At 48.4% G+C, this 14976-nt stretch overlaps 1 protein-coding gene across 1 annotated transcript; it reads left to right on the forward strand.

Annotated features, from left to right (window-relative positions):
• The first annotated feature begins 295 nt into the window (after positions 1–295).
• On the forward strand, positions 296–9862 carry PRRT1B (proline rich transmembrane protein 1B). Its single transcript, XM_084649697.1, has 4 exons — positions 296–534; positions 6333–6763; positions 7443–7583; positions 8607–9862. Exons 1-4 carry the CDS (start codon positions 519–521, stop codon positions 8751–8753), a joined length of 735 nt encoding a protein of 244 aa, XP_084505823.1. The 5' UTR covers positions 296–518; the 3' UTR covers positions 8754–9862.
• Positions 9863–14976: the final 5114 nt, after the last annotated feature.

Genomic DNA, 14976 nt, shown 5'->3' on the forward strand with positions numbered 1-14976 from the left:
CAGTTCAAAGGGCTTTGTGGCCTGTTTGGGGGGTGTCCCTCCCCCTCTATTGTATCCCCTTATCTGGAGCAGGCTCTGACAGGCTTATGCTCATTCTGCCAGGGTAGATAGGGAAGGCTGGTCTCACTGCATCTGGCCTTCATCCCCCCCCACTCCCACCCCGCCCCCAGGAGCAGGGAGATACTGGTACAGCCTGGCCTGGCTGGGAACACCATGGCACAGGAGCTGCGCTGCCCTTGTGTACACAGTCATCTGCAAACAAGCTTGTCAATTATTAATAAAGCTCAACTCAGCCCCAGGAAACTAAATCCGAGCAGGGAAGGAGGCACAGGGCTTAGTTCACGGGACAGTCACTCCCTAGGGAAATGCAGGAAGAGGACTCTCTCTCTAGATCAGGAGCATAGATAGCTCAATAGAGTTTCCTAAGAACAGCTGATTCCACTGAAAGGGAATCTTTGCTCTGCTTTGGGTCGCTCACCAGCATAGTCTGGAGTGAAACTGACTAAGAAGCGAGAAGAATGACCACTGATTCAGGTAACGTGAATTTTCATTTCTTTTGGGCGGAGTAAACAATGCTTGGACATTGCACAATGCCTGGACATTGCTCTTCATACACTTGGGTGGCTCGAAGGCAAGTGCTCAGCTCTATAAGGGCCAGTTCAACTGCATTTGGTTGTGTCTGGAGGTGGGAGACCCCTGTAGTCTGTGCAGTTCGTAGCAAACTAGGGTCTACCAAGAGTTATACAATCTCCTCTGTGAGCTAAGAAAATACCATAATCTCCCTGCCACGGATGGGGAAACTGAGGCACAGGAGGAGTTTGGCAACTGACTCAAGGTCATATAGCAAGTCAGCATCAGAGCCAGGAATAAAACTCAGGAATTCCAGGTTCCCAGACGAGGCTCAGAGCATGTTACCTCTTACATTATTAGTTCATGTAAAGAGAACCCCCCTCTGGAGAGTAGCACATTAGAGACTAGTACCAGCTGCCAGAGCTCTTTTCTGATTCACAAAGCGATGCATAGTGTTTTGTGGGGAAGGAGGAAGTTGGTCTGTGCATGTTTGGGAGAGTTTCCATGTGGCTGGGAGCTCCCAGTCACCAAAGAGGGGGAGTGACTTCTCACACTGTCGAGCTGCAGCAGATTTCAGGGCCTTGCCAGTCAGGTTCCTAACAGGAGAAACCAGTGGCATGGAATCTGGGTATTTACACTATCTACAACAGCCCTTGGACAAAGGTGGTCACAAACAGCATGCAGGCAATCCCCTCCCTCAGGAATTGCAGCCAAAACCCAATGCCTAGTTTCCAAGAGGAAATTCTGCCCCAAGAATTGGGGCCAGATAGGAGAGCAACTCAGACAGGTTCTTTCTCCTCCAGGTCTATATGGAGCCTCAAGGAGCTGCAGCTTCAAGCACAGGCTGTTTGTAGGTGGCTCTTCAACCACCTGGTGGGTCATGGGCATGGGGACACATGTGAACAGGTGTATCCATGAGGCACGCTGCTAAGCCAAGTGGGAATCAGGCAGAGGTCTAGCTGGTTTGGAGCTACACGGAGTCCCCCGCAGAGTTTTGGGTTTGAACAAACATCACAACTTTTGAGCAAAACTCAGTCGAGACAGCTGGGTTCCAGCTGCTCTCCTGGGGAACCCCTGAATTTCATTGGATTTAGAGAGAAAACACGTGAATCCATTCTGTGTGGCACTGAACATCAAATATAAGGCCAGGTGCCGAGGAGCAGGCCCAGTGACATCCCAATGCCACGATCACACTGCAGCCATGGTACACAGGTGCAGCCCCTGCAGTAGCCAGACTGCTGTAAGGTGTGCGCAGGATAAGGATGCTGTGTCTCCCTGCAGTACCATCTGAGGATTGCCCTATCTACAGCTGTTCTGCAGCTTGGACCCACTTGCTATGGGGGATGCATGTGGTCTTGCTGCCAGAGCATCATGCTTCCCCCAGAGGGCCTGAATGGAGAAGTCAGCATAAGCGACCGATTCCTTCCCTGGCACAGCTGGGTGTTGGGGGCACCCTACTGCTGCGTCTCATTAAGGAGGGTCCCAAGGAGCTCACTCAAAGACCGGAGGACATACAGTCTGAGCAAATATAACTTTTTTCCTCTGGGGGGTGGGGGGAGATTCGAGTCAATTGACACACTTCACAAATTCATGTTGATGTTGGCAACTTATTTTAGCTGATAAAAAAATCTGCAAAAGTCAAAACATTTTTTGTCATTTTTGAAACAAAACATTTTGACTTTTTGATTGGAAACACCTTTTTAAAATTACCTTTATTTCTTTAATTTAAAAGGAGTGGGGCGGGGAGCTCAAAATTGAAACAAAACATTTAGCTCGACCCCAACTGAGCTAAATTTATTTATTTACTTTTTGATTTGCTGAACTGGAAAATTTCACTTTTGGGTTGACCCAAAATGATTTTTTCTCTGATTTTTCAGAACTACCAAAATATCCATTTCCCCCACTGTTCTAGTTCCAGAGAAGTGCTCTAGTGTGGGGTGGGTGGCTGGCAGGCAGGCGTCTCTCTCTCTCTCTCATTTGGACATTGTTTTCAATTAATAGTCTGACTCCTGAGGGCTAGTCCTAACTTTGACACTGACTCAAGCACTGACCTTGGGCAAGTCATGTAGCCTCCTTGCTTCGGTATCTCCATGTAGGAAGGAGAGTCATTGCTGCCTTATCTCTCAGAGGTCTGGAGGAGAGGGAATAGTCACTCACAAACCTAGCAATATAAACCACTAATGAAGGGCTGGATGTTACTTGGATTTCTTTACAGTTGCTCCTCTCCTCCAGAGGGGAGAGTCAAAGCCCAGGAGTAGGTTCTCTCTTAGCAAAAGAACTAAAGATAGAAGCTACAGCTGGATGGGCCTAGCGGCCATCCAGGGGTGCTCCCTACTCTGCCCTGCTCAGGCAGCTGACCTGTCACTCTGCAGAACACACCCAGCCTTGGGATACTTCTCCCTTCAGAAGGAGCCATGGATGTTTGTTGGCCTCTGGTACTGACACGAAATCTGGTGAGCACCTACTCTTTGGCCTAGGAACAGCTACTCCACAGGGCCTGCTCTGCTCTGACACGCCTCCCCCGTCAGGCCAGATGCTAACCTACCCCAGCTCTTTTATTTATTTCTCTATATCAGCCCAGCATGTGGTGTTTATAGTGGCTGAACCGCAGGAAGGCTGTGGTTTATGTTATGGTAGATACTGAGCAGGAAATCCCCCGACGGAGAGCTGAAGGTGCATGGGGAGATCCAGTCAGCTGGGATGAGGGTTTATCCTGCTTGACCAGGCCACAGAAATTGGGCAAGGCCTAAAAATTTTCTGGGTGCTAGGGAGGGCGGTTCTAGGCCCTCTAGAGCTTTAATATTCAACGCAGAATTTCTTACAGGGTCAGGGCCATTTTCAAGACATTTCATTGCACTCGCAGGTCCCTGGGGCAGGAAGGGTCACTTCTGTCTTGACCCAAAGCTCTTAGGGTGGGTGGTTCTGCCCAGGTCCCTCCTGCTGAAGTGCAGCCAGAACAGACCCTCACTCTCAGCACAAACCAGCAACCAACTCTAAGTCCTGGAACCTGAGCCAAGGACTGACTAGGATTTCACACCAGGGAGGTGGCCCAGTTTGGACAGGTGCTGGGCCTCTCACTCTCCTTGGCAGGTCCCAGCTTCAGGTGAGAGCCCCAATTAGACATGCTCCAATGGCTGTGTGTCCTGCTAAGTGTGGAAGCCAGGCTCTTCTTCCATAGCTGAGATTGATGCCCCGCAATACAACCTGTTATGAGGCTTCTGTGCTGTGCTGGCAGCCACTAGGGAGGGAGGAGGCAGGCAGCAGCCTTAGGGTATGTGCCTGACTTGGTTTGGTTTAATTCTCCTTAGTTGTCTGGAATCCCAGGCATCCAAGATGGGACTCTAGGGGCTTCCAGCTGATGGAGAATTTCCTGCAGGGGATTATTCAGACAGTGATGGCATTTTGTACACATATAGCACCCTTCTTCTGGAGATCTCAAAGTGTGTCACCAACCCTCCCTAGACCTCCCACCCAAGTAAGAGATCATTCCCTCCATTTTAAGAATGGAGAAACCAAGGCATGGAGAGGGTGCAACTTGCCCAGTGTCACACGGGATGAGTTCATGTCTTCTCTCTTTGAGAACACAATGCCAGACACGCCATTAGCATAGACCTCCCCTTAACAGCAACAGTGACATATTGGCCAGAAGGTTTTCTTCCTCCTCTAGATCCCCTCCCACCCCCTTGGAAGATCAGTGGGATACAACCCCGCTCAGCTGAGACTCAGCCCGCCCACAGCGATACTCAAACTTAATTCTTGTCTTGAGACACCAAAGGCCATGAAGAGTAGAAACCCACTGACTCACAGTAAAGTCAGTTGCAGAGCAGGGAATGGAACCCAAGAGTCCCAGATTCCCTTCAACAACACTGCCTCATTTTAAAGTGTCACATGCCCAGCTATGCTCTCAGAAACCACCAGCTGCAGCTGGGCCCACAGTGACATTTCAATAGCCCAACGCATTGCACCTTGGACCAAAGTGCCATTGCACTCCAGAGCAGCCACTGAGAAGGTTTTTGCTCTGTCAGGTCACTTCCTTTTTCAGGCGTTTGCTTATGGGGCAGAGCATTATTATTGCAGACACCCTTCTCCTAGAATGGGGGAAAGGAGATTTACAGATACTAATCAGCAGGCCCCAAATTGTAGTGATCTTACCGGATATGTGACTGACTCACCATGTGGCCTTGCACAAGCTACCTCGCCTTGCTGTAGCAGCTTCCCCACCTATAAAATGAAGATAAAGAACACTTATCTACCCACAGCGTACGGGCATTATGGGAATTATTTAACTGTGCAGTGCATTCCATTTATAAAAGCATTTATATATGGTAAGCGTTAGTAATTAATGTATAGGCTAAGCACAATAATTTATGCCCATTTAAATAAAAACAACAAGTATAAATGCAAACACTGCAGGAGAGAGCACAGCGTGTGAGTCTCCTGTGCAACAAGCCGCAGCCCCTCAGAGTCAAAGGACAGCTGTCTTTGTATGTAGGCAGAGTCCTTTAAAATCTAAAAGGTGCACTACACGAGAAGGTGGCGTGGCAGCATAGCTACATAGCACCACTGTCCCTCTGCCGTCTTGAAAAATCACCATGAGCTGAGATTTGGTGCACAATGGCAGCTGACAGAGTTGTCCAGGATGGTATGGACACACTGGGTTTTTTGGTATAATATGTTAATTGGATCACCCCCAGTAATATTACAAACCACCAGAACATGTTGTCCCCATGTATGTAGATCATATACATGAAGTCACGCAACTTTCTGTGCTGAGTCACATGTAAATAACCCCATCATGTTTTCAACAGCACTTTTAATTTCACATATCAACAGGCTATGATAACAGTTTCCAAAAAGACACCGAATTTTTTTTCGTTTGTCAACTCCCTTCTTCTCCCCTCTCCAAGAAGAACCTGCGGTTATTTCCTACTAAAAAGAAAACATCCCCTGGTATGCAGAGCCATGCTGCCGTTAGCAAGCCTCCAACAAAAAAACAGGGCAGAGGAAAAAAGGCAGTAAGGCCACCAAGCAGTGATTAAACAACCAGATCTGGTATGAAATAAACTCTACATTAGCGGAGCCTTGGAAACAACAGGCTGATGCTCAGTTCAAGGAGCGAATGAGGTGCAATTACACTGAGATTCTTCTGTTCTTGTCAATCAGTATTTACAGCGCTGTAACAGCCACCTCTGTCTTTGCTATTCACTTGGCCTGAGACAGGTACACAAACACCGTGTTGACGGCAATTCTAATGCATTGGGCTGATTCATGAGTACTGAGTAAAAGCAGAAGTCATTGTGCCCAGCCAGGCCTCTAGAGGTTCTGAGATTTGAATAAGCCCCTCTCCTGGGCCAATAGGGTTGAGCTGGAAACCTCCAGAGAACAACATGTCCCGAGATTTCTGAAGCCTGTTGCTTCTGGTCTCCCAGCGCCCCCACAATATCTCAGCACAGCTGCTTGTGGCACAGGAGAAAAACAAAGCTAATGTCTCACTGCAAGCTGACAGTCTGGGTCAGTTCAAGGGCGGCTCTTATTTGGCTGGGCCTGTCTGTGGAAGGGACCTAGGAGGCCCACAGCACGAACGTGAGGATGAGCTGTTTTGGCTGCCCAGCTCCATGTAGAGCCGTTCTTCTTCGTGGAAGTTGCGTTAGTTTGTGAGGCATGTCTGAGCACTTTGGAATGAGGAATCTTCACTTCCTTAGACCAACAATACCAGCAAGTGCCTGTCACTCACTTTAACCTTTGCTGCAATTTCTTCAAAGGGCCAGAGACGGAAGGCGACCTCTCCTGCACCTCGACTGAGGGACTGAGGAGCTGCGAGCCCCTGGAGAGAGGCAATGCCAGCGTGGAGGGAGCGATGGGGCCAGCCTGGGGTGCCACTCCAGACCACAGCGGAGGAGGGATTACAGGCCTGGGGCAGCAGGACTGTGCTGGCAGCACCTCTTCTTGTGGACTCACAAGTACAGCGGTCGAGCCCAGCCTCCCTGCAGGTGATGGGCAAGAACCCAAGTGCACTTCAGGAGTCACCAACACAAGCTTTGTTGGGGATCCCCCACCCTATTCTCCTCCAGACCCAAAGACTGCTCACTTGATGTACCCACCTTTCCAGGCCGTCTCAGGACAAGTGCCCATCATGTACCAGCCAGGACCTTTGCAGCAGAATTTACCTCCTGGCTCCTTCCCATACACTATTGTATGTAACCACAGTAGCACTTCTCATGACTATTGAGTGTAATGTTCGTCCCTATCCTGCAGTCCCCCCATTCTCTCTCACTGGTTACCAGCATGCTACAGATTAGTTACCTAGGCTGTCATATCCCATGCATGAGCTTCCTGCCTGGGGCCAATCTTCCACCAACGCATGGCCTTTGGGGGGGAAGGAGAAGGCAGAGAATCCACATACTGCCCAAAGCAGACAGCTGGGCCAGCCTTGAGTACATGCAGTGCAAAGTGACTGCATGGACTGAGCCACTTGTAGGCTAGTCCCAGCTCAGCCTCCAGCAGCAGGGTCAGAAGGGGAAGCCAGCAGATGGTATGTAAACAGGCAGGTCTGTAAACAGGCAGGTCTGTACATTGCACAGAGAGTTCCCAGAAGTCCTAGAAAAGGATGATGCAGAATTGCCTCCCAAAGGAAATGGTGGAAGCCCCAAGGCTTGAGACCTGGAAATCTGGAGTGAATGACAATGAAATAAATAGCATAAGGAGCAATCCCTCAGAGGGAGTGGGTTGACCTACATGGGTCCTCTCCAATCTGCAACTCCAGCAATTCCACAGCAAAGGGATTCCCAAGGCAGTGACCCTTTGTCCTTGGATCACTCTCTCCACATCACCTGTGTTCAAGAATTACCAGAATTCTTTGCTCTGTGTTGCAGTACAACGGGCTTCCTGCCAGTCGGCTTCCAGGAGCAGCAGAGAGGAGGCGTCCGCCCAAAGATTATATGGTGGAGTCGGTGCTGGTGACGATTTTCTGCTGCTTATTGACGGGGGTGATCGCCCTTGTCTACTCCCATGAGGTAGGATGTGCCCTTTCCTCCCTGTGGCCTGCGCTCTCTGACCTTGGTTGGAGGAGGGATGAGGGGTCCCTGTGCTTAATATAGTTTATTCACCTAGTTAGGAATGTGGTTGGTTACACAGAACAATTGGCAGCACTGACAAGAAGCACTCCAGTTGCTAGGCACCAGTTACATGTTCATTTCACTGGGATTCTTTCCCCATGCCCCACTTTATCCAAGGGACATTGATTGTCAGCTGTAAGGATATGCTCACATGATCCTAAGAAAGCTCTGCTTAACGCCCTAACGGATGGCCGTACCGGTCAACAAGGCCCCTGTCAACAGGTGCTTGGGATGTGGGAAGGCAGGAAGAATTCCTTTCCTCTCCAAATCTGGTGATCAGTTCAGCATGGTGCATGTGACCACCCAGCTCCATGGTTAAACTTCTAATTCCCATTTATACTAGGAGTCCCAACTAATTGTCTATTTGCTCCTTGAATCCTAGTAACATGGATTCTGCAAATACCTCATGGGGCAGAGAATTCCCAATGCGGACTGCGCTCTGTGAAGTAAAGCCCTACACATACTTAGCCCAGAGCTCTGGAAATAAAATAATGCCCTGGTCATCCCATGGCTGCTTAGTTCATACATATCTGTACATGGGTCATTATGGCCAGACAATGTACTCCTGTGTGTCTGACAGGGTGAATAAGCTGGTGGTTGAAAGACAGCCTGGTGCATCTTGCTGCACTTTGGATAGATAACCAATGCTCTTTCTTATCAACAAAAGGGCTTTTGGGAAGGGTGCTGACCGTGCCTGCTGGTTTTCTGCATGGATCCATAGTCAGAGCCTTTGATGGTCTGAAATTTCATCCGTTTTCTTCTTCATTAGTCATAGTTAGTGCCTTCGGTTTTTATCAGATATGCTTAAAGCTTTTTACAGGGAAACAGGGTCCTCTGTTTGGGAGGCCTCAGAACTGTCTTTGAAGTGCAAGAAACTTGCATCTCTCTTCTCATTGTCCACATTCTCTCCCCCAACCCTAGACACGAGCAGCCCTGAACAGAGGAGACCTGATCCAAGCCAAGCTAGCATCCAAAAAAGCCCGATCACTGGTTCTCTTCAGCCTGCTCTTTGGAGTGTTTGTGTGCATCAGCTGGGTCATCTATGTAGTGGTGGTCCTTTATGTATGATAGAGCACCCCAGAGACGATAAGCCGCATCATGTGAAGAGCTCACCACCATCATCAGCGGCACCTGGGGGAGCGTGGCAAGCACATAGTCGTGAGCTAAGAGAAGTGCCATGATACTGCAAGATGGCATGGAAATCAGAGGGTCTCTAAGCTGCCATGCTTTCTGCCAGCAAATACCATGCAGCACAAGTGTATGCTTGCCCAGCCCCTGGGATTGTATTTCATTCCGTTCCTCAAGTGCAGTGACTGTGGGGTATTGTGCCAGGCCCAGCCAAACCAGCAGCACCATGGCAACGACGTAGATGCTGTCCCAAAGCTAGCATGGAAGCAACCCACCTGCCTCATCCAGCCCCAGGGGACTGCAAGACAAGTGAGCAAGCTCCACTGGACTGACCGCTGCGTTGCTTCAATAACTTGGGGCAATCCAAAAGCTGAACATCAGCTTCACAAAACACTATGTGTCCCAGGGCATTTCCATGATTTATCAACATCCAACACCTCATTCACAGCTTGTGGCCTCCAGTCCCAGAACAGCATCTTGGTGGGAAGAAAACGTGCAATGTTGGCAAGCTGAAGGCAAAGAAGCTGCCAGCACAAGAACCCTCTCTCTCCTCTGCTAGGATATCCCAGTTTAGCTAGAATTCCTTTGTGGCTTGTGCTGAACAATGATCTATCTAGAAAAGGCAGAATCACGTCAATCATTGGAGAAAACAACCCAGACACCTGCAGGAGAAGAGGTAACGTCTCTCCTGTTATATGTTATCCGATGGCAACACATTTTGTGATTGTGTTTTAGGCACACAAAATCTGGAGGTATCACTCCAATTCATAGGACTTGAAGAAGAAGAAACACACCTTCCTGATGGCCTGAATATCGCAAGCTTTTAACATCCAGAATCTATGTTTGAAACGGCCAGCAAGGAAAACAAAGGCTGTGTTATTTCAGGATTTCACAGGAACAGTTTAACCCGTTCTGGGGATTGTGGCCCAAGAAAGGTCAATATGAAAACACTTTAATAAAAAAAAGAAAAGAAAAGAAAAGAAAAGAAGAGACCCATATATCCCCCATTGCTGCTTCTAGATTTCAATAAAAAAACAGGTTTGTCGAAATCTCATGTTTCCATATGTAACTATACGCACATCATAGACCCCCATTGACCCATTTTAAAATCAACCACTCTCTTATGGGCAGGCTTATTCATTATGGCATTTCCTGTGCCTTCTCCTGGAGCAACTGGTTCTGGCCACTGTCAGAGACAAGATCTTGCCTGATACAGCCTAGCATTTCCTATGCTCTTCATCCCGAGAAGGGGACCCTTTAGGCTGAGGTGGGAAAACATGGATGGGGCCCTCCCAATGCTGGGGATATGCTGCCAGTCCCCAGAGCTGTCAATCCCCTTGTCGTGTTCACATGAAACATTGTTTAAATAAAATCCTTGCATGTGACTTGCAGGAGGACGGATGGCTCCAAGGGCATGGGTAGGCCCAAGTGCAGGCTCAGGATAAACAGCTGGCAGTAAGCCATGGCCTAAACTCAGACTCACCTACGCAGCCTGCTGTCCTGCCAGCCTTAAGGGGAAAAGCCTGTTTGTTATTCAAAAGGTTCCAGCAATCACCACATGCTCAGCTCCCTACTGCAGGAGCCGAGGTCTCTCCCTCCCCTAGGGTTGCCGGGCTGTTTACTGAAGCGTCTGCACACATCGTGCGCGTGCAGAGGCAGATGGACTGGCGGGGAGGTCTGTCCCACATGGGCCTCCCAGTTGTTTGCCACTGTGTCATCACAGATGTTGAGAGACTGGAATGAACCAGAGAGATGCATGTTGGGCTGTCTGGTTTGGTGACCACGACAGAGCATGATGAAAAGAAACAGCATCAGCCACTCTTCGGACTTCATAGGCCTTAGCCCTTTTTGCAAGCTTCCACAGAACCCTCCTCCTTTTCTGCAGGATGACAGGCCCCCTGCACACAGCCCCATCCCAAATGTTGTAGTCTCAGGATTTCTGCTGCTCCATTTGCACTTGTACAGTGTGACAGGGGTGTGAATTCTGATGGAATAAGTGGGTCCAGAGAGTAAAGGGTGTTTACATGATCCTGACTCTGTATGACATTAAACAATTAAACATGGTTTGGGGGTTTGAGTACAGAGACCTTGGCCTGCTTAACCCCATGGCAACAACCACAACTAAAAACATTTGTAACCTTTCATTAAAGAGACAGAAGAAAAAAAACATTTAAAGCATTTGAAACGTGAAGTATTAAGTAAGGCTGTCAGTATGCCTTAAACCCTTTCCTTTAGCTGGGGAGAGTTTTCATAAGGACACCCCCGTCTGATGGTCCATTAGAGGGTATTAAATACTGTAACTGTCTTTTTTGGGAAAAAGAAAAATAGTTGAGATGGGCTGGAGCGGTGGTTGTTAAAGTCCAGTCAACTTCTTGCTTTAATACAAAACACAACAAATGCATAAAAGGGGACAGAAAAGAACAGCAGAGATAGAACATGCAGCTTCTGTCTCTGATGCGGACTTCCACTTGTGAGCAGGCTGCTGCTCTTAGCCTCACTCAAAATCGGGCCAATTTGTTCAAGTTGAGGCATTTCTTTTAGCTGCTGTTTCCGATGGCGGGCTCATGGCAGTTTTGCAAAAGGCAGAGCTGTCTTGGCTAGCTAAGCCACACATCTGCTAGATAGAGGCAGAGAGAGACAGGAAAGAGAAGAAATAAAGTGGGGAAGGAAAAGGACATGAGGGAGGGGTGACAGCAGGAACCCAAGCCTCATGCCAGGGGCTGTTCAGGATTTAGCCGAAGCCAGTGGAGTGGGGATGTCATCTGGGTCCCCCTCTCTGGCCTGGTCTGATCAGGATATCTCGGGATCAGGACAATGAAGGCCCAACAGCATCATGGTGGATGCCAGGGGCAGGGCTCATTCTTTTCAATCTACACCTGATGTTTTGACATGCCCCTCTGAATCTCTAAGGGCCCCAAAAAGGGAGCGATGGGCGGCATCGCCCATCCCCTTCATTATTTTGTTCGCCAGCTAAGCCGAATTCCCAACATCAATTTGTGGTTAATTAATTTCCAATTCCATTGTCCTTGGTTTACCAGTCATGTCTTAACACAGTCCTTGGGTGGTCTCAACAGACCTCTGTGTTTGGACTAATCCAGTCTAACTTTTGCAAGCAATGTTATGTAACTGGCTGAGTTGGACTTTTATTACTTTGGACAAGTTAGGGTACAGGCCTCCACACAAGGTAGGCGTGCCCAACACTGCATCCCCCCACAGCTAGCTTGTTGGAACAGGGAGCACGTCAGTAAGAAGCACATTTGAATTTCAGTGAGTGTGCAATGGGGTCACTATACCTGGAAGTCACAGTGATCGTAGGAAGACACCTTCCTTATAATACAGAGAAGCCTTGAAACTAGACAAATAAATGACATTGCAGGTTACTGTAGCAGTGACCTATCCAAGCTGGCCAGGGTGGGTCCACTTGCAAAACCAAGTGGTTTGCAATTGAAATGCAGTTTTCTGGCCAGCAGAGGGCAGGATTTTCAAAGACTAGGACACAGCTCCAGCTTTGTTTTTCGGAGCTAGCGTGTTCCGAAGTACTTGCAGGAAAAAAGGGGAAGACAGTGTTCAGTGGCACGTCACAAGCATCTTTTTGGCAATTTCTCCAAAGAGCTTAATGCAGGTAAAGCAGGATTGTTCACATCACTCGCAACAAATATCTCCCTGTAAATCAAGATAATTCTAACTCCGCTGACCTGTACCACCCAGAAGGCAAAACTCTCCAGCCATTGCTATGAAGCTTTGCATCCCCGGCCCTGTACAGCTGCGTATTAGGCAGCCTCCCAAGTCACCACCCCATAGTCCTGCGGTCCAGGCTTTACACAAACAGAACAGGAACTTTACCTCTTCATTATTCAGAATCTGCAAACCACCAGGGCCCGGCCTGTACACAGCAGAGCTACCCCCTGAACCACCCCAATGGCTTCTCTTTGCCAGCTGGGATAAAGCACTTTTCCTCCCTGGCTAGGCTGCTTATTTAAACCACCTGTATGTAGGAAGGTGAGAGACAAAGGCTATTAATCACCGTGGAAACAGCAGCCCCCTCAGGTTTGCATGTTTCTCTCCTCTCTTAAAGCAGTTTTCAGAGATGCGCTTGGAAGGAGGTTATTTCGTTGAGTTTAACACAGGTGGTAAACACAAACGACTCCATTATCTGACAGAGGGCTGAGGCTGCCCCCATCTGCTTTTGGCAGCACTTATTTTAAACTATATTAGAAGGGTCTCGCCCAAACTCTGGGAGCCTCTAGATTATTACAATAAAATAAAAACAAACACCCACAATTCTAATGGCTGAATAGCCTTTAAAGCTCCCACACTGCCCTCATCATCCCGCTCAACCCCTGCATTAGCAGGCAGGACTCCTGGGGTCTCTTTCCAGCTCTGTGCCGTACTTGTGGCGACACTGAGGAAGTTGCTACAACTCTCAGCGGTCCAGTTTTCCCACCTGTGGAAGAGGCGCTGTAAGGCTGAGTTGTTTGGAGAGCACCTGGAGATCCTTAGCAGAGACTAAAAAAAAGTTCAAAAGGTGACACAGTCATCATGTGGCCCTAGGCCTAGAAACAGAGACCAGGTCCTTGCAGGTCCTGCCCTTGTCGTTTGTTAACATCTCCTGTATCCCCTTTCAATCCCACTTTAGACATTCAGATGTAGGACTCTGAGAAACTGGCAACGATGACATGCCTGCACTGGGTAATCACCCAGTCACCACCACCCATGGAGTTTGCCGCTGTGCTGACACCACTAATTGTTAGGCCAACCAATATCATCTCATTGTTTCCTTGTACGCCGCATCTGTCTAGATCTACCTGTTGTCTCTTGTCTTATACTTACATGTTAAGCTCTTTGGGAGGTGGGGGGACTGGCTTTGTTTTGTTTGGACAGCCCCTAGCACAATGGGATCCTGGTCCAGGCAGCAGCTTTGTGTCAGAGTGAACCTAACTGCTAACAACTGAAAGCAAAGAGGGAAACACCTGAAAGAGAAATAAGAGCATATTTCAGCCCTAGGGAAGCACTACTGCTATGCACTTCTACAGCATGGTTCATCACAAGATTTCACATCACCTCTCAAGGCTGCCAGGTGTTACCCACAGCTCCCACGAAGTGTCAGTGAGGGTTGAGAACACTTGGCCCCTTGCAGGATTAAGCCCTTAAAATGTCAATGAGCTCTCAACAGGGGTAGCCATGTTCGTCTGTATCAGCAAAAACAACGAGGAGTACTTGTGGCACCTTAGAGACTAACATTTATTTGGGCATAAGCTTTCATGGGCTATAACCCACTTCATGAGATGCATGGAGTGACAAAAAGTAGGCAGGTATAAATATACAGCACATGAAAAGATGGGAGTTGCCTTACCAAGTGGAGGGTCAGTGCTAAAACGAGGCCAATTCAATTAGGGTGGATGTGGCTCATTCCCAACAGTTGACAAGAAGGTGGGAGTATCAATATTTCTGTGAGGAAGTTACGGGATAAGACAGAGATCTCCTTTGCCCATCACTGAAATGTGGCCACTTCTGCAGTGGAACATGGCAACCGCCTAAAAGTGCTGAGCTCATGTTACACAGCCATTTGGGCATGAAATACAAGGGGCTAAGCGAACTCTGAGAAGCAAAAATTATTACGTTGTCTGAAGAACAGATCACTTCTAAACAGAAAAATGAGGCATGCATAGAAATGGGCTGCGATTCTGATTAGGACAGACAATGCTTGACGCTCCTATAGTGCTTTCCATCAGAGGATCTCCAAATGCTTCATGAAGCAAGCCTAACACCCTCCCTCTAGAGTAGTCATTTTAGTTGTGGGCAGTGAGACACAGCCAGGTGAAATGACTTGCAGAAGGACAGAATGAAATAGTGACACAACTGGAAATAGAACCCAGGAGAGCTGACTCCCAGGTCTGTACTTCAAAACATTAGGCCATCCTTTCTTTGCCTTATAGTAAGGGTAAAATGAACACACACACTATACTGACTATGGTGCAGACAGAGACACAGTTTGTGTGTGCAGGGTCTCTCTCTCTCTCCTCTCCCAAAGCAGCAACTCTTGACTGCCAGAGGGAGTGTTTTTTTCCAGCCAGCTCTGATGTGGCATACCATGTGTCACGCCCTGTAAGACCATCTGTCTTTAGCGTTGCTTTTGGTATGCGACTCGGTCAGTGTCTGAGCA

The sequence above is a fragment of the Lepidochelys olivacea genome (genome assembly GCF_965140295.1).
Source record: "Lepidochelys olivacea isolate rLepOli2 genome assembly, chromosome: 16".
Taxonomy (NCBI): domain Eukaryota; kingdom Metazoa; phylum Chordata; order Testudines; family Cheloniidae; genus Lepidochelys; species Lepidochelys olivacea.

Excerpts from the sequence above, each read along its gene's own strand:
- PRRT1B (XM_084649697.1), top strand. Across the intron at positions 6,764-7,442 it reads GCTCCTTCCCATACACTATT|TACAACGGGCTTCCTGCCAG; the intron begins GTATGTAACCAC and ends TCTGTGTTGCAG. Across the intron at positions 7,584-8,606 it reads CCCTTGTCTACTCCCATGAG|ACACGAGCAGCCCTGAACAG; the intron begins GTAGGATGTGCC and ends CCCCAACCCTAG.